Genomic DNA, 25,687 nt, shown 5'->3' on the forward strand with positions numbered 1-25,687 from the left:
CTGAATTCAATCTGTCCAAATGCTTTAGCTTTTCCTTACAAGGAAGATGCTTCATCTCCAAATAGTTGTCTCATGACAGGAATCCAGATCTGCCTGTAGCAAAGTACAGGAGTGACTTGGGCCTCATAATGACCTGAGTAATCTTTTTCTTGTATTCAGATAACGCAGAAGGGTTCCTTTGGCATCCACAGACGTCATCATGGTGGACATTCCTATATGTTAGTACAGGAAAGGTTTATAGCAATGCTGGCCTCTCCTAACCTACACTCTGCTCGATGATCATTCATGTCCTACTATAGAATGCTTGAGTCTCTTCCATTGTTTCCATCTCCAAAAGGAGTGGAAGCTTCAGCACCAATCTGAATTAAGAGGACCAGGAAATATGGGTATTGTGCTGCCAGAAGTTTCTTCTGGCTGCTTATTCATAAAGCAATCACTTATTTGTTTCAAGACAATTGTGGATCTTTGTGTGTGTTAATGCCCTGCTCTTTTGGCAGGTCTGCGCTTTCCTAAAGGAAAAGGACACTCAAGTGAAATGGCTGGATGAACAAAAAGTTCCGTATGCCTATAATGGAAACACCTGGGTAACTTTTGATAACATTTGCAGCTACAGATACAAAGTAAGACCTTTTTCCTCCCCCCCCTCACTTTTGCTATTAAGGCTTACCCTTTAATTTCCACTTTTAGTTCAGCTATGGGAAGCATTTGGTTAATTCCATGCTATGAAAACTCCCTGTTATGAAAGGAATTCCTACTTTTACCCCTTAAACACACACCTTTAATCTTTGTCTAAAAAGTCCCATATACTATGTGTGTGTGAAGTGCTGTCAAGTCGCACCCGACTCATGGCGACCCCTTATGAGGTTTTCAAGGCAAGAGACTAACAGAGGTGGTTTGCCAGTGCCTCCCTCTGTATACCAACCCTGGACTTCCTTGGTGGTCTCCCATCCAAATACTAACCAGGGCTGACCCTGCTTAGTTTCTGAGCTCTGACGAGATCAGGCTAGCCTGGGCCATTCAGGTCAGGGCCCTTATACTATGGCCAACTCTAAATAGTGGCCAGTTTTTATGATGATGATTTTTAGGAGGTAGTAGTTCTATGATTTATCTTCTAAGTGGATGTTTTCCCATTCCAAGGAAGTGGAAGATGTTAAAAACCTTTCTTTTTTAAAGGCCAAATACTTGAAAGAGAAGAATTTTGGAGGTGCCATGATATGGGCTATTGATCTGGATGACTATCTCGGTACTTTCTGCAATGAAGGAACAAATCCTTTAATAAGTGAGCTGAAGAGATTGCTCGAAACAAGTGGTAAGAGAGTGCAATGGAGAACCTATACCTTAAATGATTAGGGGAATCAATAACTTGTAATCTCCTCTGGGATTTGGATGGTTAACACAAAGGTAGGCACAGAATACTTATATTACAAATAGGTGAATTACTGATGTCCCCCTTGCTGGCTCTCTCCTCCCAATTCTCATGAGATGAACTAACTATACCACTGCACTAGAAAGAACCTTTTTAGTCCTTTTTTAAAACTTCTTTTTGGGAAAGCTCCCCTTTCATCTAGATCCACTGTAGAGAAACCCGATACTCAATACAATGAGAGGGTATCAATTCCTGATGGTAGACCTGAATTTGGGAATGGGTCTAGAGAACAGAAAAAGTCCCTCTCAGTTACTGCATGCTACTACAGTGGGGGGGGGGGGGGAAGTGTGTATGTGTCTATAGTTCCTTTCAGATCCTCCAGACATTTGTGCTCATAATTTTGATGAATGGGGCAACACAAATATTAACTTACAGCTTCAGCATGCACAAACATATTCCCTAAAAAATCTGAGGTTCTATTTGTGTGTACTGAAGGTGTACGTGCATGAGAAATATGCATGCAGTCCCATTCACAAAAAATTGCAGCCGTGTTTCCATTTGGTGCAGTTGGTACTAAAATCAATGAGGTGGAGAATTCAGGGGGTATGTGCTATTCTAGGTTGTTTCTCTTTTAATAAATGAAGGGGTTGACTCCGTAAATTGTTTATAGGATGCAAATCCCCCCGTTTTGGAACTACAAACTCTGAGGTACTGGGCTTTTTACAAAAAAATTGGAGTAATGGGTCAAGCTTCTCATAAATGTTACTCACAATCTGAGCTATTAAAGGTGTTTGGGAAGCCAAAAATTCAAAGTCCTTGGAACGAATCTTTAAATATTGTTCTTTTGTGAAATCTGTTTTTGGTGGCTTACATGTTGAGGAAAGAGATATTTTGGTCTCATTAGTAATACTTGTATCTGTTAATAGTGGAGCTTTATCATTGGGGACCCAAAATTGAATATCTGCAAAGGGCTTAGAAATGCAGGATGTCAAGTGCTTATTAGCTTTTATTATTGCACAGAGTAAAGGCTAATTGTATTAGTCTTAGTCTGGCACTTTAGACAGATTGCCTCCCTTTCTCAATCCCCTCAGGGCCTGCCTCCTCAGCCAGGCCCCAGCATTAGCCCATTTCTACCTTGTGCATTATCCACAAGACCTGAATGTGAGCTACATATGTTTGTTACAGTATATATTGGCATGATATGTATGACCTTAACCACTCATTACCTCTCTTGAAGACATTGCAGCAGATAAGTAGAGATGAGGTGGCTTAAGGTAGGGAGGTCAAATGGACAGCTGCTCTAGCAATGTCCCCAAGTTGGCAAAAGTGTGAATAATGAACACTTAATGGGTTTGAAATACCATTTGGTACAGTCTCTTGTTGCAGGATACACTTCATCTTTTCTAAACGCTTTTCAGGTTGTTTGGCTACTGCATGTTGCCAGTGAAAACTACAAATCTTAATTTAGAGGCATAAATAGAACGAGCAAGATTGGCAAGGTTGTGATTCCCTGGATAGCAGTGTTTGCAATTTACAAGCCATAGCAGCTTAGGTGAAAAATCAAGAATGCCACAGCTGGTATCTTGATGTCTTCGATATTTTGACTCTATTTTGTTTCAGATCCTATTGTGCCAAACTGCCCTAATGAAGTTGATCCTCCAGTGACCCCTCCAGTTGATCCTCCAGTGACCCCTCCAGTTGATCCTCCAGTGACCCCGTCAGTTGATCCTACCACTACCTCTCCAGGGAGTTCAGGAGATGAAAACTTTTGCATTGAGAAAGTGGATGGCATGTATGCTGACCCAAAACACCAATCAAACTTCTACATTTGTGCAGGAAACCGCACATACCATTTCAATTGTCCAGCTGGTCTAATCTTTAATATCGACTGCAAGTGCTGTGACTACCCGAAACATTAACACTGCTCAGATCAAACTCATTGTCAAATTCCTTCGTTCTTCTATAAAACTGAGAAGCAGCCACATTGTTGGATTTAATAAGAAACACAACAACACATTAATTGTCTTACCTGCTAACACTCTGTCTCAGTACAACACCTAGCTGGGGGGGGGGGCACTTTATACATGATAAATATTATTAACCATTGTTTTTGTGTCACTAAGAGGCTCTATGTGATCAAAATCAGGTCAAAAAGGTTGTTCTGTGGTTGGTTTCATGCTCTGTGCTTTTGCTGATCACATGTCAACTGCACACTGAGATGGCAGTCAGGTGGCGGGCAAGTATGAGCGGTTGCATCTTAAAAATCTGGAGTGATTGTGTGCACTGAACAACCACAGCTACTGTACATCAAGTTAAAAACAATCCGCAATTAAAATGCACAATTAAAAACAATTTGATGGTTTTTGTGTCCTTGCAGCTTTTGCTGCTCTTTTATCTGCCTTGAGTTTGAAGAGATAAGGTGGGGTACAACTATTATAAACATCTTTTTCTAACCCCCCTTTTGTTTATATGTTTGTTGAAGGTGCACTCTGAAGAAGAGTTCTGGAGAGCTTGAAATCTTACTCAGTACTTTGTGACCTTTAAGTTGGTCCTAATAAAAGGTATTATACTAGGGTTGCATGCAGATTTCTTTTGCTAATTAACCAGCACAGCATTCCTAGAGTTGTAAAAGCGTGTTGAGAGTTGCTGGATCCAATTGAGCCACCTTGAGCGAATCGAGAGTTGCTTTGAATTGCTGATGATTTCATGTTTCTGGACTCCCTAATGTCAGGATATTTGTTCTATGCTACCCCCTCCCCGCAGTGCTGAGATCATATCAAAAGAGAAAGATGGCTTGGATCCTATGACATTGTTCTCCCCTCATCCTATGAGATCAGTTGTAATAGCAGGAGATCTCCAGCTACTACCTGACCTTTATTCCCTCCAGGACTACCTGGAGGTTGGCAACCCTATTCACTAGTCAGCCTTTTCATGGCTGTTTGGAGGTAGCTTCACTGTATTAATTCCTAACCATGCAGCCCAGCACAAGTGACTTTTCACACGCATGCCTTCTCACACGCATGCCTTCACACGCATGCCTTCTCTATTACCTCCCCCTGCCTTGTCCTTGCTACATAACTACTCTGCTCCACTCAGCAGGCTATTATTTAAATAGAAAATTGGCTCATAACTGAGTGATACCTTCGAACGTGTTATGTTTGACTGTCAGCACGTTCATGGTGAAATTCACAGCATCCCTAGTGGCCATGTCAGATTATTACTCAAGTAATTTTCTTTAATGTTCGGCTGGTAGAACTGGAAGAGAACTGGGAGATTGAGAGGAATATTATTGGGCCATCATCAGCTTTTTTAAAAATCCAAACAGATTATTCTGAAGCTTTGTTACAGATAAACTAAAATTTATATCTGGGAAATTAGAATATGGATTTGCCTGCAGCAAGGACAAATTGACAAATTCCTGTAACAACAAGGGAGTAGGAAGTCTTAGAAGCATCACAACACATAACTTTCTTCCTACATCAGTGATTTTAATGGGAGGCATACAGCCCCCTGGAGATGCTCAACAAATCTCATGGGGTGTACATAACCTTGGGGGCAAATGGGAGACATTCAGAATTTTATTTCTTTATGCATTTAGAAAAAGAAGAGTTGGTTTTTATATGCCGACTTTCTCTACCACTTAAGGGAGACTCAAACCGGCTTACAATCACCTTCCCTTCCCCTCCCCACAACAGATACCCTGTGAGGTAGGTGAAGCTGTGAGAATGTGATTTGCTCAAGGTCACCCAGCTGGCTTCATGTGTAGGAGTGGGGGAAACAAATCCAATTCACCAGATAAGCGTCCACCGCTCATGTGGAGGAGTGGGGAATCAAACCCGGTTCTCCAGATCAGACTCCACTGCTCCAAATCACTGTTCTTAACCACTACACCATGATGGCTCCATTTATTTTACAAAATGTATACCCTGCCTTTGTGCCTTCATAAGGGCCACCAGGGCAGCGAACAAAAACATAATAAAATCACATCTAAAAACCATTAAAATCAACAATAAAACAATTAAAACCAGAGCTAAAATACACATACAAACCCATAAAAAAACAATTAAAACACTGGGCAGGAAGGAGGGATCACTGAGGAAATGCCAGATGAAACAAATATGTTTTTACCCACTGGTGGAAGATGGCAAGAGGAAGGGGCAGGTGAGGTTGCCTCGTGGGTTGTCACCTGCCTAATTTCAGAAGGCAGAGGTACCCAAAGCAGGGCCTCAGAAGATGCCCATGGTGGTCAGGTAGGTTGATAAAAAGTAGCCAATCCTTCAGATATGTTGGTCTCAAACCTGGTAAAAAGCAATTCTGGACACAACTGACACCTGCTTATCCAGCGGTATGCCTGGGTTCAAGCGCACCCCAAGACTATGGACCTGTTCCTTCAAGGGGATTCCAACTCCATCCAGAATGGGTGACACCTTAAATCCTGAGCTAAACCTCCTACTCATCAGTAGCACTTCCATCTTGTCAGTATTAAGTTTCAGTTTATTAGCTTGCATCCACTCCAAAATTGCCTCTAGGCATCGTTTCAGGGTTTCTACAGCTTCCCTGGAATTGGCTACAAGCATGAGATTGAGCTGAATGTCATCCACTTATTAGTGACAACCAAGCACAAATTTCTGAATGACCTCACCCAGAGACTTCATGAAGGTTCTAAAGAGCATAGGGGACAAGATCGAGCCTTGCAGGATCCCACAGGCCAAAAGCCGAGGGGCTAAGCAGCAGTCTCCCAGCACCATCTTCTGAAACATACCCACCAGGTCAGATTGGAACCACTACAAAACAAAGGCTCCCAATCCCAGCCTGGAAAGGCAGTCCAGAAGGTATCTAAAGCCACTGAGAGGTCCAGAAGAATGAACAACAATTTTAAATATGAGATTCCTCTTTCTCCTCACTTGCAGTTGCTTCTGCCAACTAGCGGAGGAGAGCTGTTTGATACTACTCGCCCTGCCCTGAGGATAAAGTCCCAAATCTTAGATTTCTCTCACAGACCTTTACAAAGCAGCACATAGCAAACAGGAATCAAACTTAACATTTAGGATTTGGCAGAAGGCCACCAGGCACAAGGGCCTGATTGAATGTATGCCTGAAATCTGTAGTATGTATATTTCATGAATACACATTTATAAATAAAGCTGCCCTCTCTACAGTGTAGTTTTTATGTCCTAATTTGTTTTTACTTGAGACTTAGGAGGCATTTGATAATAAAGTTGCATACTTGGTTGGCAGTAGTGGGTTAAAGTTTAAGAAACACTGTTCTATTATGGAGGTCCTCTAGTTGTTTACACACAACATTGTGCAGCGCTGCACAATAATGCACTTTCAATCCACTTTCAGTGCACCTTAAAGATAATTTGCAAGTGGATTTTGCCAGTTCACACAGTAAAATCCACCTTCAAAGTGCTTTGAAAGTGGATTGAAAGTGCATTATTTTGGCTGTGTGAAAGTGCCCATAGAAATGGAGCATTATAGCATGTGCTGGCCTTGATCTGTGCTCACGCCTGAGTGTGCTTGCCCTGCATCTTTCTCCCAACATAGGCACAGTGCCCATGTGCATGGCCTCCAATTCTTTCTGAGCTTGTCATAGAAAACACCATATGCAAAGCAACTCTTTTACCACCAGAGAATCAATTTGTAGCTGGGCTACAAACTGCTGACTAAGCAGGTGGCATTTTCTGTGACAAACTTGTTCTGAAGTAGGGCTTCCTGGAAGCTGGTGGGAGTCCAGGGGAGCAAGGACATGGGGGGGTGGGGACGGACGACCCAGAAGTGGTCACAACTCTCTAGGAATCAGTGGAAATTAGATGGTAAAACCCAGATCTTAAAAAGCAGCACACGGCAAACAGGAATCAAACATAACTTTAAGGAGCTGGCAGAAGGCCATCAGGTATAGGTGTCAGGGGTGGGAACCCAGTAACCCTAGTCTGAAGGAGGGCTTGGTTGTGTTTCTGGAAAGCAATGCAAGTGGAGATCAGCCACATATGCTTTAACAGTGTGCCGGACAAAGGCATGTTATCCAAAACTTAACACAGAAGAAAAGGTATATCCAGACTATTGTAACAAATCACAAAACTGTATTCAACAATGGGAAACAAACAAATCACAAACTATATACAAAAGGTGAGTATGAGTCGTTTGTACAGTCCCATATCTGACACACTTCTGAATTATTGTTGTTTTCCAGGTGCAGAACAAGGGTACTCAGGTAAGAAGAAGAAGAAGAGTTGGTTTTTATATGCCGACTTTCTCTACCACTTAAGGCAGACTCAAACTGGCTTACAATCGCCTTCCTTTGCCCTCCCCACAACAGACACCCTGTGAGGTAGGTGGGGCTGAGAGAGCTGTGACTAGCCCAAGGTCACCCAGCTGGCTTTGTGTGTAGGAGTGGGGAAACAAATCCAGTTCACCAGATTAGCCTCCACCGCTCCTGTGGCCGAGAGGGGAATTAAACCTGGTTCAAGATATCTCGGTGTTCAGGGAGGAAGAGGAAGACTGCCGTTTCCAGTGCTTCATCAGTCCCTCTTCATATCCATTTTGTATTTCTTGTTACAAGTTAAAATCCTTTCTTAAGGCATCTTGCAAGGTTCCAGTCAGGATACCATCAAAAGGCACGTGGCTGTTTTGTATTATAACAGAGCATGGATAACTGGCAAATGCCTTAGTCCATGGCTCAAATAATGCTGGAGCATATTTGAATAGCACTACATTGTGAAATAACATTACATCTATAGATGCAAAGAGTTGGAGATTACTTTGTAAATAAAGTCTAAAGAAAATGCATGTGGGCAAGCACTCTTTTTCTTGGCAGTTTGTATAATGGGAAGAGGTATCAGAGTCTGCACTAGCAGCTCTTGTCTAATATATTTCATCAGATATTTTCCTGTCAACTTCTATTTTTTTCTAGTTCCGCTTAGTGCCTCAGGAGAGTTCCTGAAGAAAAATGTAGGGCGTGGGGAATGAGTAGGTTGAATTTATAGGTAGGTGGAGACTGGACAAGGTGCCTTCTGCTCTATGACAGGCAGACGAACAACATCACAGAGAGTTGTACTTTTTGAACAGGAAGGATTTTGTCAGGTTTGTGGCAAACACTTTGGAGGAGGGGTATTTAGGCTTTTAGTATGCTGACTGATATGCTGAGGGTTGGATGGTGTATTAAAATGTAAACATGTTATGCTCTGTTAAGTTGCTTCCCACTTATGGCGACCCTATGAATTAATTACTTCCAAAAGAAGAAAATACTGATTGCTTTAAAATGTGTGAACTATTGAATGAATTATTGTAGAGTTTTTGGAGGTGAGTTTGTAAATTATCATGTAATTTCTCATGTTATATTTTAAATTACCATAATCAACTCTGTGGACTTCAATTAGTTGTTTTTTACAATCTGAAGGGCTTTGCTATCTGGAGGAAACAACTCCCCTGGTTTGGCTCATTTGAATATGTAATTTATTAAATGTATTCATTATATTTTAAAGATTGTAAGGCTGTCTTGTTTTAATAATTTTAAGATTTTAGTGCTAAAATATGAATAACAATGATTATTTACATTTTAATGATTGCTTAATAGTCTAATATTGAGGCCCATTTAAGCAAAACAGCAGAGCAGGAAGGACTATCATGTCTCTTTTCCCCCACACCTCTCCTTGATAAATCAGACCTGAAGGGCACATTTGCAGAATGAGAAAAACCATTTAAAATAATCATAAAAGAAACTGTAATGTCTAGTTGAATACTCAGACATGTGCCTTCTACTATATTCTGTCATCCTGTGGCCTTGACCATGCAGGGAAAGGTCATTGAAGTAACACCTAAAAGTACCATGCAAGATTAATTCACTGAAATTTCGCTTTACATTGTATTACAATTTTTACTGGATTAGAGACTCTAAGCAGCTGGCTGTCAAAGGAGACAGCTCCTTCTCTTGACTAGTCCCTTGGGATGCCAGCCTCCAGGTGGGACCAGGGGATCCCCTGGAATTACAGCTGATCTCCAGACTACAGAGATCAGTTCGCCTGGAGAAAATTGCCACTTTGGAGGGTGGACTCTATGGCATTGTACCCCACTGAGATCCCTGTCCTCCCCAGGCTCCATCCCCAAATCTCCAGCAGTTTCCTAACCTGGATATGGCAACCCTACCCCCCCCCATGCCCTGCCAGTGGCCAGGGGGGACCTGGCCACCCTCCCTTGACTTTTTAAAGGGAAAAGGGTTTCACACATAAAGTCTTCTGTATGTGTAGTTCCCCTTTCTTCTTCTGATTTAAAAAAGCAGAAACTACTTCACTCAGTGGGATCAGAAATGTTATTAACCAAGTTGGTGCCACACAAGAACCCTCTAATTGGTTAGAATATTGGCTCCCTTCCCAGAGTTTTTCTATTCACTAAGGACAGCAAGACTTACCGTAAGTTCACAGCATTCAGCTCCTTTTAAACGCAGGAGTGCTTTATCAGTTTATAACACAACTTTTTGCATATAATCATGCAATTATAATTGCATATTATAATTGCATATATTATATTATAATTGTATATACCGGTATTATAATTGCTTATCTTATCTTATCTTATCTTATCTTATCTTATCTTATCTTATCTTATCTTATCTTATCTTATCTTATCTTATAATTGCATATAATATCCATTCATTACAGCAGTTTGGGCAACACTGACTCCATCTCAGAACTATGCCTCCAAATTTGGTGAAAACACCCCTAAAATCTTAATATTTCCTCAAACTCAGCCTTCTATAAAATTTAATTTCATTGCCATTTCTTCTTTTGAATCTCTCCCCCCCCCCCCCAATCTCTATCTAGGTCTGACAGTCAATATGGGAAACTTATTTCTTTGGGCAGGTGAGTAAATTGAATTATTTGCTGCATTTGTTTCTGAGCAGAGGACTGGCTGGTGGGCATTCAGTGTGTGGCAGAGATCATGATCTACATACTATATAGAAGAACATTTATATAGGCATTGGTCTTGGAGAAAAGTAACAGTTTCTGTTTGTATAGAATTTTAGAACTGATGAGTTCTTCATGGAAATGGGCAAGCAGTTTCCATCTGGATGTGAATTTTGTCAAGTTTATCACCATCCCATTCTGACAAGAACAGGTGATGGTTATATCATTCTTCTATCCTGAAGAGGAGAAGACTGAGAAGGGATATGATAGCCATCTTCAAGTACTTGAAAAGCTGTCATAGAGAGGATGGTGCCGAGTTGTTTTCTGTTGCCCCAGGAGGTCAGATCAGAACCAACGGGTTGAAATTAAATCAAACCGTTTCCGTCTTGACATTAGGAAGAATTTTCTAACAGAGCAGTTCCTCAGTGGAACAGGCTTCCTCGGGAGGTGGTGAGCTCTCCTTCCCTGGAGGTTTTTAAGAAGAGGTTACATTGACATTTGTCAGCAATGCTGATTCTGTGACCTTAGGCAGATGATGAGAGGGAGGGCATCTTGGCCATCTTCTGGTCACTGGCGGTGTGTGTGTGGGAGGTAGTTGTGAATGTCCTGCATTGTGCAGGGGATTGGACTAGATGACCCTGGTGGTCCCTTCCAACTCTATAATTCTATGATTCTATCCCTTGTTTTCCAGGTTTCACCCTTTTGCTGAATCTGCAGCTTGGTATGAACATCTTCACTTCTGTTTGTGCCTTTGGGCCAGTGTAGAAAGTCTAATCTTTCAGTGTGCGCTTTACTTTATTAAGGTTTAATAGCCCATAGGCCATACACCAGAGAATTTAAGAAACAGAAATAACAGCAAAACTAAATCTAGCCACATCAACCCTGCAATTTTTGCTATAGCCGCTTAAAAATAGCTTTAGTTTGTGAACATCAGAGGTAGCTATTTTAGTAGCCGTCTTGCAAGAAATTTCTCCCTGGCCGTGGCAAGTTTGGGGAAATAAAAAAGACATGTAATAATGAATCAACCACCAATAAGGGACAGTGGGGAACATTTCCTTCCAGCATCTTTAAGCAAAAGGTCTCAGTCCTGTCTGAGAAGTTCATCAATAATCAGTCCTGTCTGAGAAGTTTATCAATAGCGCTCTTTTCCTCTCGGTTAGAGGGTTAAAAGGCCTCCTTGAGCTCAGTTGAGCAATTCTGTAATCACCGACTCTGTTCCACAAGGACCAACAGTGCCCGCAGGCTGTTAATTGAGTAAATACCTGAGTAAAAACCTTCAGATTTGAGCAGCCTAAACATGTTGTTAATAATGGCTTTTCATATCAAGGTTAAAATGTTTGGAAGGCCCATTTCAAGCCATACAACTGAGGAAGTTATACACAGAGGTGGAATGAAGATTTTACAGAAGAAAAGTAATCTAAAATTTGTCAAATAGTTTAACTGAGCCTGAAAACCAAATTGGTGAACCTTAGAGCATACGTGGTATCACGAGGGTCCTGTAAACTTTCAGGAGTCAGTGCACTCTTTAACTGTTCCTTATAATCTATGTGACATTCACAGTGCAAAATCTTGAACCAAACAAATAGGGTTGCCAATCTCCAGGTGGTGGCTGGAGATCTCTCACTATTACAACTGATCTCCGGGAGACAGAAATCAGTTCACCTGGAGAAAATGGCTGCGTTGACAATTGGACTCTATGGCATTAATGTCCCTTCCTCTCCCCAAACCCCTCCCTCCTCAGGCTCCACCCCAAATCTCCAGGTATTTCCCAACCTGGAGCTGGTAGCCCTACAAGTGAAGAGCATAACTCTGTTGTCACTCAGATATCATTCTGCTGTTTTCAATTGAGCTATTCCTAGAGAAGGCAGAGGATGTAAGCTTCAGTACACACAAAAATGTATTTTTGGCAATCCAGTATTCCATTTTCACAAACTGAAGCCAGAAAATACATGCATTGCCCTAGTCAGACGAAATGGTGATTATGCATATTGAGATTACATATGGTTGTCCCACCTAAATCGTAATCTCAGAAAAGGGGTGATACCTTTAGTCTTGTGCTGAGTTGCCATTACTACCCAGGCAGGAAGCAAGTTTTTTTGACAGGTATACAGAGTAGAAAGTAGTGTGTTGAAAATTGCATGAAGTGCTGTGCATTGTCACCTTCTTCCCTTTTTTTATTTTTTTTATTTTCATAATGTAAAACTTAACAAATAATAATAAAAATAATAACATACAAAATAACATACAATAACAAACAAAAGGGTACATGTAAATTGTTTTAACTACATAATACCATAAAAATTAAAGAATTCAAAGTACCCTTAAGACCCACCACCCACCTTATACAGTGACCCACCACCAAAACGTCCGGAGAAGTGTCATAACAGTTTAAATATTTCAATACTAAGAGTAATAAAAATTTTACCTTTTATCTCTATAACTCATTAACTAAAATAGTAAAGTTCATTTTTGCCAGTTTGTCCCAATATGTGATGGCCTTCGCCCATGTTTTCTTAAATCCTTCCATATCCTTTCCATGTAGGAAATCTGTTAATTTGGCCATCCGCATAAGTCCATAATTTCTCTCTCCAGTCCTTAATTGAAGGTTTATTTATTTGCTTCCAGGTTTTAGCTATTATAATTCTTGCAGCTGCAAAACTATATTGACATATGACTCTGTCGCATTTATCCATTTTATCTTGGAGAATTCCCAATAAACAAAAAGCCGGGTCCTTTTTAATTTTAGTATTAACCAAATTATTAGTTTCTTTTATTACTTTTCTCCAAAAACTTTTGATTTTTTTACACATCCACCAGGCATGCATAAAGGTTCCCTTTTCAGTTCTACATTTCCAACATAGATCTGATTCCCCTTTTTTCATTTTACACAGGAGTTATATACCATCTATAGAACATTTTATATAAATTCTCTCTGATTTCATTAGTAATTGTAAATTTATATTCTTTTTTCCAAAGATTTCCCCAACTTTCCAGCTCAATTTTATATCCTAACTCCTTCATCCATTTAACCATTACTGGTTTAATTCTTTCTTGTTCTAAATTTACTTCAATTAATAATTTATATATCCTTCCTATCAATCCTTTATTTCCCTTAATATAATTTCTAATTTAGATTTATTTTTACTAAATCCCATCATCTTATCTTTATTAAATATATCTTTTAATTTATAATACATAAACCAATCTTTAATGTTAAGTTCTTCTCTACTCCTTAAAAACCACTCCCCTTCCTTACAATCCAAAATATCCCTATATATACCCATATCCGTATTTAATTGTATACCTCTTTTCATAAATGCTTCTACTGGATTAATCCACCCTGGAGTTTTATTTTCGAAAAATCTTTTATATTTTTTCCAAATTTGAAATAAACCAAATCTAATGACATGAAAATTAAATTCTTTATTAACTTTATCTTTTTCATACCATATATATGCATGCCATCCAAAACGTAAATTTAATCCTTCCATTTCCAATAGTTTAAGATTCTCTAATAAAATCCAATTCTTTAGCCATACAAAACAGGATGCTTCATAATACATTTTTAAATCCGGTAACCCCATACCTCCAGTCTCTTTTAGTTCAATTAGATTATTATATGCTATTCTGTGCCTTTCTTTACCCCATAAAAAATTTAAAATATCTTTCTTCCAACTTTTAAATATTTGTACTCTTTTTATAATTGGTAAATTTTGAAACAAAAAAAGCATCTTAGGTAATACCATCATTTTGACTACTGAGATTCTACCCCATAGCGATAAGGGTATTTTCTCCCAATTTTTAAGATCTATAACTATTTGTTGCCATATCTTAATATAGTTATTTTGAAACAAATTAAGATTATTTGAAGTGAGCCATATACCCAAATATTTTATTTTGTGTTCAATAATAAAACCTGTCTTTTCTGATAATTCTTGTTGCTGTGACAGAGTCATATTTTTAACCAATGCCTTAGTTTTATTTTTGTTTATCTTAAAACCTGCAAGCTTTCCATAAACCTCCACAATTTTATTCCAGTTAACAATTTGACAAATAGGGTTAGTCAAAAAACATACAAGATCATCCGCATATGCTTTAACCTTAAAATGATTTCTCCCAAATTGAAGTCCAATTAGATCATGAGAATGTCTGATCTTCTTCAATAAAACTTTTAACACTAAAATAAATAACAAAGGTGACAGATGGCAACCTTATCTGGTGCCCTTTTGAATTTCAAAGTGTGGTGATAACATACCATTGATCAACAAACTAGCTGATTGATACGTATATATTTTTTCAATAGCTGTCTTGAATTTTGCTCCCAGTCCCATATATTTCAATATTTTCTTCATAAATTTCCAATTCACATTGTCAAAAGCTTTTTCTGCATCCAAAAATATCATAGCTACAGGTGTTTTAACTGACCTTCTTCCCTTTTTCATTAGGTTGTGCCTACAAACTTGTATGTTATGTCACTAACTGGGCTCAATACAGGGCAGGAGCTGCGAGGTTCACACCACGTGATATAGACCCGTTCCTATGTACCCACTTGATATATGCTTTTGCTGGCATAACCAACAACCAAATTGCCGCTACAGAATGGAATGATAAAACTCTTTACAGACAACTCAACGCCTTAAAGGAGAGGCAAGTAATTTTCAACATTGAGTGCATTTCTCTTAATGATGTTTAGTTGGTAGTTACTACTAAATACTATCCTTCTGATGGCAGCACCAAATCTAGAGGGGAAGTGCCTCACTGGATCTCTTTACACACACTCTTCAAAATTATGATTAGGCTTTTAGAGTGTCCTTTTGTAAAAAAAAAAAATGCTGTCAAGTCACATCTGACATGGGGTGAAAATGCATGGTTGCTTTAGCCTCCTTTATTCCCTGTTTCAGCCAGGATTCAGCCAGGATCGCACACACATTCGGCGAAACGCATGCGTTCGATCCTGGCTGAATCCTGGCTGAAACAGGGAATAAAGGAAGCTAAAGCGACCATGCGTTTTCGCCCCATAAGGTGATCCTTGGTGGGGTTTTCAAGGCAAGAGGCCTTCAGAGGTGGTTTGCCATTGCCTGCCTCCATGTCACAACCCTGCTATTCCTTGGAGGCCTCCCATCCAAATTCTTGCTAGAGTCAACCCTGCTTAGCTTCTGAGATGTGATGAGATCAGGCTAGCCCAGACTATCCAGGTCAAGGCTTTGTAAATATAACATGTGACAAAGAAATATCAGAGAACTGGGAATGGTTGTGGCTCCTTGTTAAATAAACACCTGAAAGCAAGTACAGGGTTGGTGCTGTCTAATGTGTAAAGCTACTTTGAAAACACCTTATCATTTTGTCAGTGGTTGGGATGCTCATCCTTGGTTTAGAGTGATTATTGCTGTGTCCCACTACCATCCCATTCCTGTGTTAATACTTGATATTATATCGGGGCTCTGCACAGATAATAGATTCTCAGAAAGATGGTAGGAAAGTGTCATCGTTCCTTTCAATGCACGCATTCTTTTCTCCTGTGGTCTTTCTGGCCAAGCAGCTTTTGTAAGTTTTCAAAGCACTATGCAGAGTTGTGCACAGAAGACTTGGGCCCCGACTTTCTCAGTGACATTGCAGGGGATCCTCGAGTACTCTTCTTAAGGTGTACTTGGGGATGTACTTGTATATTTGGGTTGGTCCTGAAAAGAAGTTCCCTGATAAAAAAAAGTACACTGTAGTGGAGTGCACATACCACACCATCAGTAATATGGATGAGGCCAATGTGGATTCTGCTCAGAATGTACATACCTTTCAGGGATAGAATGTACTAAGTGTGGATATCCCAGTCCTGCAAAAGCCCTGTGCCCAACACACCCCTACTGTCTATTTGGATTGTGGTACGGAATCGACTGTGACTTGACAGCACTTTACATACACAAATGAAATTAAAGGATCAGAGGTACAGTTCAAGGATTACCTCTTTTTTTTAGAGAGTGCAAATGACAATTATAAAGAACTATGTGCATGTTTAATTTATTGCAGGCACATGTGCTTGGCCAAGCATGTTCTCCTGAGTATGTGGCATTTTGCAATAAGAGACATGTGTTCGACCGAAGTACAGACTTTAGGCATGAGACTTCAGATGCTTGTGAGGGGGGGAAATGGTGCTGGAAATATCTCTGATGAAGAAAGAGAAACTTTCTCCCTGCTACCAGGGGAAAATGCTATGACACTCTGGCATATTTCTTTGTTTGCTCTGTCACTTGGGGCTGTTTTCTTTTCCTCTATAGCACAAAGAGAATGTTTAAGATTCTGGTCTCCTGAGAATGCACATTGCTTGAGAATGTCCCCAAGGTCCTCTAGGTTCCAAAAGTTGTGTTCTATAGTTGCAGCAGAGTCTGGTGACAAGGGCCTTCCATCTTCTAGGCAGGGAGTATTTCATTAAATAGCTTTTGATGTTGCCTCACACAGTCTTTGAATATTTTATTGTTTCTCTTTATTTTTCTCGTTCTCTAGAAATAAAAACCTGCGCACACTGCTAGCTGTTGGAGGAGGAAGCTTTGGTACCCAGAAGTGAGATCTTTCTCCTTATTCTATTTATTACAAAATGCTATTTATGGAGATCATATTTGGGATACGCAGTTTGAGGCATTTAGAAGAAGCTTGTGTTTCTTTTAAGGCGAAAGATTTATACGATCTGAAAAAAACCCAGCATCTGTCAAAGTATTGCAAAGGGCTAATTTTGCAATACGAAAACAGATACCATGGTGATATTTTTTTAATATAAAAGTGTGTTTCTTCTAGGTTTACTACCATGGCTTCCTCTCCAGCCAATCGCCAGATATTCATTAGCTCAACAGTAGATTTTCTCCGCAAACATAAATTTGATGGACTAGACATTGACTGGGAATATCCAGGTTCTAATGGTAGTCCCCAAGAGGATAAGCATCACTTTACCATCTTGACTCAGGTGAGAAACTGATTTTCAGCTGAGCTTTTGCTAATGGGCAAGGAATCTTTAGAAGACTTTGTAGACTATGCATGTTTTCAGATCTGAATTAGGAAATGCATTGGGGAAAAACACAATGGATTGTGGTAGAAGTATTTAAAATTAACACATTATGCAGGTCTTAATAAGAACCAGGTCCTTGCTGCATTTCCAGGGTGGCACTCATACCGGGAACACGTGAACTAGTATTTAGAAAAGAAGCATGAACAGCATATGCCTGGGAAGGTTTTTGAGTTCCAGCACCATTAACTGTAGAAGAATTGGACTTATGTGAATAAACCACAGACTCTAAAGACTAAAAATGATTGGCTAACAACGAGAATTAGGAGCCTGTATTTCAGTAAAAAGGCCATGAAGCTAAATAAAGACATGTAAACTTAGGACTGGGGTACATAATGATCACATGGACATTTCCTTTATGGAATTGCTCCTGTGAACAAACACCTGTAGAAATTTCAATTTGAAAGGGGCCAGCTTTCTTTTGATTATGTTCTATTGCACAAGTGCAAAGTTTACTGCTACTGCTGTTTACCTTTGAAGGAGCTGTTGGCTGCTTTTGTAGAAGAGGGCAATAGGACAGGACGTCCACGACTTCTGCTTTCTGCAGCAGTCTCTTCCAACAAGCATACCATTGATGCTGGGTATGAAATTCCTGCCCTGGGGAGGTAAGTCACATGATTTTTGCAAAGTGACCCACACAAGAGCAATGTCTTGATGCTTAAAGACTATCTGCTGAAGGATCTGCTGACCTTAAGCTATGAATAGCTAACAAGTGCAGTAGAAAGCTGTTCAAATGGAATACTTGTTTTATCCATATCCTTTATTCCATGAAGGAATCAAACCCCCAAACATGGGAAAGTTTAAGTTCAGTTTTCGTACTAATGAACCAAATACAGTCTGCACTGAATTCTTTAGACAGAGGATTCAATTTAGGCTCAGCTGTAGACTGTTTCTGAAAACGTTTCAGAAGGCCTTTTTGAGCACCAATTCCACTGAAACCAAATTCCTTCTGTAACCTAAAATTACGTATGTCCATGAGCCAAAGTGTTATATGGCAGATTTTATAACTAAGCCCCTCTTGTTCTTCATTAGTTAATGTGGCTGTTCCATCTTAGAGTCTGTAATTTTTTTGGGGAAAAACCCTTACTTCTGCTCTTCATTTTATTTGTATTCAGGAGCCTTGATTTTATCAGCGTGATGACCTATGACTTCCATGGAAAATGGGAACCTGTAACAGGACATAACAGCCCTCTTCATAAGGGTTTAGCCTCCTATGACCCAGATCCCTTCTACAACTGCGTAAGAAGAACAAAAAGCAACATGGGATCAGATAATATAAATTCTAGTTCAAACCTTTCCTCTGCATGCAATGGCAACTGGTTTAAGCCCAGATTTAAACCAGATTTACTCATACTCAGTCTCTGCATTAGGTAGAATTCCAGGATTATTTCTTCTGCATTTTTAACCAGAAAAGAGCTTTGGTTGGCTGTGTCTGAGTGAAAGGGAAGCAAGCAGCAGGATGGACTCTCCATCTCACAATGAACTTCTCCAGCCTGCTTTTTGACCCAGAGATAGGATCAAAACATATGGGGAACATATGGGGACCTTGTATCTTTCCCATTATGAGTGAAATAGCAGTTTGGGCTCTTTTTTGAGCTGAAACAGAACAATGAAAAATGATTATGCAACCTCTTAACCACTACACCACTCTGACTCTTAAATGATTAAGAGCAGTGGTTTGGAGCGGTGGGCTCTAATCTAGAGAACTGGGTTTGATTCCCCACTCCTCTACATGAGCTGTGGATACTAATCTGGTGAAATGGGTTGGTTTCCCCACTCCTCCATATGAAGCCAACTGGGTGACCTAGGGCTAGTCACAGCTCTCTTAGAGCTCTCTCAGCCTCACCTACCTCACAGGGTGTCTGTTGTGGGGAGGGGAATGGAAGGTGATTGTAAGCCAGTTTGATTCTTCCTTAAGTGGTAGAGAAAGTCGGCATATAAAAACCAACTCTTCGTCGTCTTCGTCATCTTCATCTTCTCTTCCCACCCTCCCGTCCTCCATCTTGACTTGCAGCCTATCAAAGTTCCCTTAGGGAAAAAAGAAGAAGAAGAATGGACCTCTTTATAATGTATCACAGTTACATAATTTGTTCACTGTCTGCTACAGGAATATGCCATGAAATACTGGAAGGACAATGGAGCCCCAGCAACAAAACTTATTATGGGATTTCCAACATATGGACGAACTTTCAGACTTTCGGGTGAAAATACTGCAGTTGGTGCTCCAGTATCTGGTGCAGGTTCTCCTGGAGCCTACACTCAAGAGGCTGGTATTTTGGCATATTTTGAGGTAAACATTCCCATAACATTTTGTTGCAGGCAGATATCAAAATACTGGAGACCAACTGTAGTGTAGTGGATAGATAATGTTGGGCTGGGGAGCTTGGGTTTAAATCCCCATAGGTAAAATCCCTGCCAAACTCACTGGGTAGCTGTGGGTAAATCACTCTCTCTCAGATCCACGTTCCTCAAAAAGATATTGTGATGGTACAGTAGGTTAAACCTGTGTATACTTTTCTTTTTGAAGGAAGGGCAGGATCAGATCAGCCCCAACTACTATCGCTGCTTCCAGATGCCTTCTAGTCAAGATACCAGACCTATTTCTCCCTTCAGTAGCTAGTAGGCCCCCCATAAACCTTTACAGAAGCCACCCCTGGGCAGGATTTTTTTTTTTTAAAGATCTTTGGCCGTAATCCATATGTACTTTAACTTTGGAGTAGGTGTCACTGAATCCAGTGGTCCTTATTTAAGGTTATAGTCCTTCAATCCTAAACACAATTTCTAGCGAATAAGTGCTATTGAACTATTAGTGTAAATCAGAACAATTCCTTATTTATATATATATATATATATATATATATATATATATATATATATATATATATATATATATATCCCATATTTTTTTCCTTTTAAAAACAATACACAGTAGTGCTATAGTCCACAAAACAGTACTCTGGATAGCTGTTGGTCAATTCTTTGGAACATTCATTCTTTGCCTGTGAGCTTTCACACTGGGCAGCCAAGGGAGTTACGGTATTTTCTATGATGGTGACTTCATTCTGGAACTCCTCTCTGGTAGAGATTTGTTTGGTTCCTAGTCTGCACCATTTTTGACATCATATGGATACATGCCTTTTTTCCCTCTAGATTTTCAAACAATACTGTCATTTTATCAGCACTGGGCTGGTGGATTTTAGATTTTTAAAATTGTTGTTTTAGCTGCCGTTTCATGTGATTTTATGGCTGTCGTCATTATACTGTGTTTATTTAATGGGTTTTAACCAATTTTTTGTGGGGGGGGGTTGGAAGCTCTTTTGGGAAGCCTTCACAGATGAGTGTATGGAGTATGAATTATTAAATACATTTCAGCACGAGATGTTAGAACAAAATACATTTACAATTATGGTCTTCCTTCAGATTTTGTTTCTGGTCTTTGTTTTGAAAGGTCCTAAATGTTTGACAGGTCTTTTGTTTTGACAGATCCTTATTGTTTCGACAGGTGTGTACATTTTTGCAAGGAGCGACCAAGTCCTGGATTACAGAACAGAAGGTTCCATATGCTGTCAAAAATACAGAATGGATTGGATATGATAACAATAGGAGCTTTCAGCTCAAAGTATGTCTTTGCTATTTTCACTTCTTATACCCTATGAATGTGGCAGTCCCCCTTAGCACAGGGAAAATTCCAACTAGAAAGTCATACTTTAATAGCCTAAACTGATTCAGCCCCATGGCATTGAGTGAAATGACTGATTGGCTTCAGATGAGGATCTGAGTGTTTGAGTCACCATTGGCTGTTTCCAGATGGGAGTGTGAAAATGTGCTCTGCCATAGCAATAGCATCAAGCAGCGTGAGAGCAGGAGGAAACAACCTCCTGTTGTTGTGCCACTCACTAGTGTCCTCACCCCAATTTCTCTCCATTCCACGCCATCATACCTATGCAAAAGCAAAGAAATGATGGCAATTTCATCAGAACACCCTGCTGACCAGACCTCCCTTTCCCTCATCCCCACCTTGTAGAGTCCTGCTGTAATGCTACAGTGTGACACAGCAGGACTAAGGGGGGTGGGATGGTGAGCTGCTGCATGCTATTTTGAAAGTGAAGCTTAAGTTTCACTCACCACCCCCAATAGCGGCTATGGAGGAGAATCAGATGGATGCTCCACCTGCGGCCACCCATCATCAGGGAGCCAGATGAGTTGTGCCCAAATTGAATACAACATCATCTAGACATTACTTTTTTGCTTTGTGGGCTTTCCCACTATCCACGAGGGGGGAAATCCCTACCTGGAAGGAGTCTTTCTAAACTGCCTTCTTCAGCAACAGAATGTGAATATACACATATTGCCTAAGATTGCAAGCATATTGTTTGTTTAGTCCCTGGGATGAAAACTGAAATTAAGTTCTACAACTGTTTAGCCATTCGCAAGACTCTTTCAAAGGAAAAGTTCTTATTTATTTCACTAGGAATGGTGCATTCTAGATACACAGAAAATACATTACTCAGTTATTGTATATTGGCTTACCCGCTTTACATTTTATTATTTAAAGTAAATTGCATGTCTATAATAAATGTGCTGCTTAGCCACTACAATGGCTATATTCTGGTATAATGAAACAAATCTTGGTTTGTTCATGATGAAAATCAGCTTCTATAGTTCTCATATTCTCCCTCTTTCTGTTTCTTGCACACAAGGCACAGACTGAAAACTTCCTAGTGTGATTCTACCCCCCTCTACACACATATTTTGTTATCACTTTCAAACTGGGCAAAAAGAGAAACTGTTGTGTGTTTCTAAACTGTGGTTTGAAAACCAGGTTTGTAGGGAAGAAACAAATACACCGTTTGTCATTTTGTGAGATTCAGACATCATAACGAACTGCGGTGTATTCAAAACCAGAAAGTCTTCAAGAGCCAGCATGGTTAAGAGCGGCGGACTCTAATCTGGAGAACTGAATTTGATTCCCCACTCCTCCACATGAAGCCTGTTGGGTGACCTTGGGCCAATTCTCTCAGAACTCTCTCAGCCCCACCAACCTCACAGGGAGCCTGTTGTGGGATGGAGGGGTGGGGGGTGGGAAGGCGACTGTAAGCTGCTTTTAGACACCTTATGGTAGAGAAAAGTGGGGTATAAAACCCAACTCTTCTTCTTCTACATCTCATGCATGAGGGAATGGGGAGGGAGTGTGCAGACCCAAGGATTTTTGAGGCTCATTCTTCTTCTAAACAAACTGAGGTTTGCTTGTGATATATGAATGCAGCTAGTGCCTGGGACTGGGAGTAATTTGGAGTTTGCCCTGGTCAGGGGAAAAAAATAAAAGGGGTTTATTATATAACTTTTATTATATACTGAGATTTTGTACCCAGGAACAGCTGTCCTGTACACAGTTACATTAACATATATATATTAATGTCCTGTACACACACACACACACACACACACACACACACACACACACTTATACATATATTTCCTTTGCAGGCGGAGTTCTTGAAAAAGGAGCGCTATGGAGGAGCCATGGTTTGGACTCTTGGCATGGATGACTTCTTTGGCACATTCTGTGGTCAGGGAAACAATGTTCTTGTCAATACACTAAAAAGTTCCCTGGAAAAACAAGGTACTTTGGTTCATATCATTAGGCCAAGTGTATTACTAATAGTTAGGGTTGCCAGCTCTGGGTTGGGAAATATCTGGAGATTTTGGGGGCGGAGCCTGAGGAGGGCGGGGTTTGGGGAGGGGAGGGACTTCAATGCCGTAGAGTCCAATTGCCAAAACGGCCATTTTCTCCAGGTGAACTGATCTCTATCAGCTGGAGATCAGTTGTAATAGCAGGAGATCTCCAGTTAGTACCTTGAAGTTGGCAACCCTACTAACAGTGCAGCCCTAAGCAGAGTTTTACCCTTGTAGGCCCGTTCACTTCAATGCACTTAAAGGGTGTAACTCTGCTTAGGATGGCACTGGTTACACATCAGTGCCTAGTGTCGTTAGAATTAGACCAGGACTAATTGTATAAGCACGTATCTTCCTGTTTTATCAACTATCTTTTCAGATTCATCATCTGGGATAAGTCACAAATTGATTTATGTGATAAACTGTGGGACGCAACAGCACTTTAAAATAAACGGGCCTGATTTTAAAAAAAATATAAACTTGAATTTCCAAATATCTTTAATTTTGAACTTTCATCACTGGAAGGAAAGGCAGGATATGAATATTTCAAATAAATACAGCAATTGATACCTATTTTATCCCTTCCTCAACCTCTCACCCACCTTATGCCCTTGTAAACTTTTAAAGCCTATCCAGTACATTTCGAAACTGTAAAACAAGAAAGATAAAGGCAGAAAGAAGGGGAGGGGAAAGGAAAAGAGGGCAGCACTGGCATATCCCTTCTTTTATTCATATTCATTTTAAAAATTATATACTGGATAGATGTTTTTTGCTCAGGACGTTTGAGGTGATTTACAAGACAATATCACTTAAGAATGAAAAGCAGAATAAATAAGATTTAAAACAACAATAAACCAATTAACGCCCACCACATGCAATAACCGGCAGCATGGAACCAGCAGCAACCAAGAAAACAAAACCAGAAATAACAAACAAACAAGCAAAGGTTTCTATCCGGCAACTGAAGGTACAGAGGCTAGGTGCCGGAAGAGGAATTGCGGCCAGGGAGTTCCATAAATGAAGCCCTGTTGTAGAGGTGGTCACCTCTCCTGGAGTCTACCCACCTTACGTCTGGGGGTGGGGGAGCACACAGATAAGAGCTTCTGCAAATGACAAGGTGGATTCTTATGGCCTAAGCAGCCCTTTCAATACCATGGTGCCAAACTATTTACTGCTTTAAATATAATAACCAGAACTCTGATATGAGATCAGTTGACTAGCCAGTCAATGTGGGCTGCCTATTGCAACTACTGGCCAGATGTGTTATCAATATCTTGTGCTGGTTAGTAGCACCATTGTAGTTTAAACTAATTGAAGCTTTTGGGCAGGCTTCAAAGGCAGCTTCAAACAGATTTTGCAATAGTCTGGGATGTGATCAGAACATGGATAGACAGACATGGCCACATAGTGTGTCCGCCAGTGCCTTAATCCTCATAGGATTTGAGAAAATAGTGTAACATAGTGGTAATAGGTTCATGATTGCTTTTTATGTTTCATGCTGCATTCTTTATAAACACAAAATATAGCACACATTTTGTCTGCTTCTGATACGAATTCTTTCTCCCACTAAGGCATCTGAATAAGTCCTGCCATGGAAATTGAGGGTTCCATTGTGCTGCAAAAGAAAGACGTCAGATATCCTGGATTCCAAAGCCTTTACATGAATGTTAGATGTGAATTCAAGACACACCTGTGTATATGTGGTGAGATGGTGTCTCTTACACTCAGTGATCAAATATATATGAAGAGGGATTCCTACAGCCAGCTGTGATCATCTACACCTGAGCTCTGCATCTTTAGTTCAAATGTAGACTCTAATTTAATCCAGCTACATAGTCTGGTTTCTGTTTACCTGATTGTGAAGTGTTTGTAGAATTTGGAATGTCCCTCTTTTTAACTGAGCAGCCTTGTTTATTGCACTTTGAAATATGTAATTGAATCCATGGAATAAAGGGTATTTCATTTACTCCCTCTATAAATAAATTCAAGCTACAACACTGACTATAAATATATTTAATGAATCTATTTGAAAGACAAGCTGACAAACATGACTATATGGCTGTCCTTTACCCATTTGTTTTTACCTGTTGTTAGAAATTAAGTTTATGAAAAACAAGGACCGGGAGCTTTAGTTTACTCTACCTTCCAGATAAATGTGGTGACCAATGGCATTGCGGACTTGGTAGGGAGAGGATGGCTTAAAAGGGCAACTGTCCAGTGCATTTACCAATGCACCTGGTGTTCCTGATTAGTGCTGGGGCTTTGCAGCAGCTCAGAATTACAATGATCCTTGCCAGAAAGTGTGAAATATCTCAACCACCTTCCTTCTCTTCTGCATAAGGCAATCTGATAACTGAGGATTCTGTTTAGGCAGGGGTCCTCCTAGGATCTGGGAGACCTGGATTCAATTCTCCAGTCAGACATAAGAAGAACATAAGAGGCATCCTGCTTGTTCAAACCAGTGGTCCATCTAGCCCATCATTCAATATCATGTAGTGGCCAAGAAATTACTATGGAGGACCAACAGGGCATAGAGACCAAGGTGTTCCCCTGATGTTGATTCCTGGTACTGGTATTCAGAGGTTTACTGCCCCTGAATGTGGAGGTTTCCTTCAGTCACCATGGCTGGTAGATTGACCTTGGTGGATTGCCCTTGGGTCAGTAACACTCGGTCAGCCTAACTTACCTCAAAGG

General features: G+C 40.2%; 1 protein-coding gene across 1 annotated transcript in view; it reads left to right on the top strand.

Annotated features, from left to right (window-relative positions):
* LOC130473301 (acidic mammalian chitinase-like) overlaps window positions 1–25,687 on the top strand; it is a 42,809-nt gene that overhangs the window by 14,254 nt on the left and 2,868 nt on the right. The window contains exons 9-22 of the mRNA XM_056844823.1: window positions 498–620; window positions 1,174–1,309; window positions 2,987–3,279; window positions 5,896–6,025; window positions 7,560–7,580; window positions 10,961–10,990; window positions 14,715–14,916; window positions 16,765–16,821; window positions 17,053–17,218; window positions 17,798–17,922; window positions 18,433–18,556; window positions 19,425–19,607; window positions 20,820–20,936; window positions 22,805–22,940. Coding sequence (XP_056700801.1) covers window positions 498–620; window positions 1,174–1,309; window positions 2,987–3,279; window positions 5,896–6,025; window positions 7,560–7,580; window positions 10,961–10,990; window positions 14,715–14,916; window positions 16,765–16,821; window positions 17,053–17,218; window positions 17,798–17,922; window positions 18,433–18,556; window positions 19,425–19,607; window positions 20,820–20,936; window positions 22,805–22,940 — 1,843 coding nt within the window. The remainder of the gene's footprint in view (window positions 1–497; window positions 621–1,173; window positions 1,310–2,986; window positions 3,280–5,895; window positions 6,026–7,559; window positions 7,581–10,960; window positions 10,991–14,714; window positions 14,917–16,764; window positions 16,822–17,052; window positions 17,219–17,797; window positions 17,923–18,432; window positions 18,557–19,424; window positions 19,608–20,819; window positions 20,937–22,804; window positions 22,941–25,687) is intronic.

This window comes from Euleptes europaea, chromosome 2, assembly GCF_029931775.1.
Source record: "Euleptes europaea isolate rEulEur1 chromosome 2, rEulEur1.hap1, whole genome shotgun sequence".
Lineage (NCBI taxonomy): Eukaryota > Metazoa > Chordata > Lepidosauria > Squamata > Sphaerodactylidae > Euleptes > Euleptes europaea.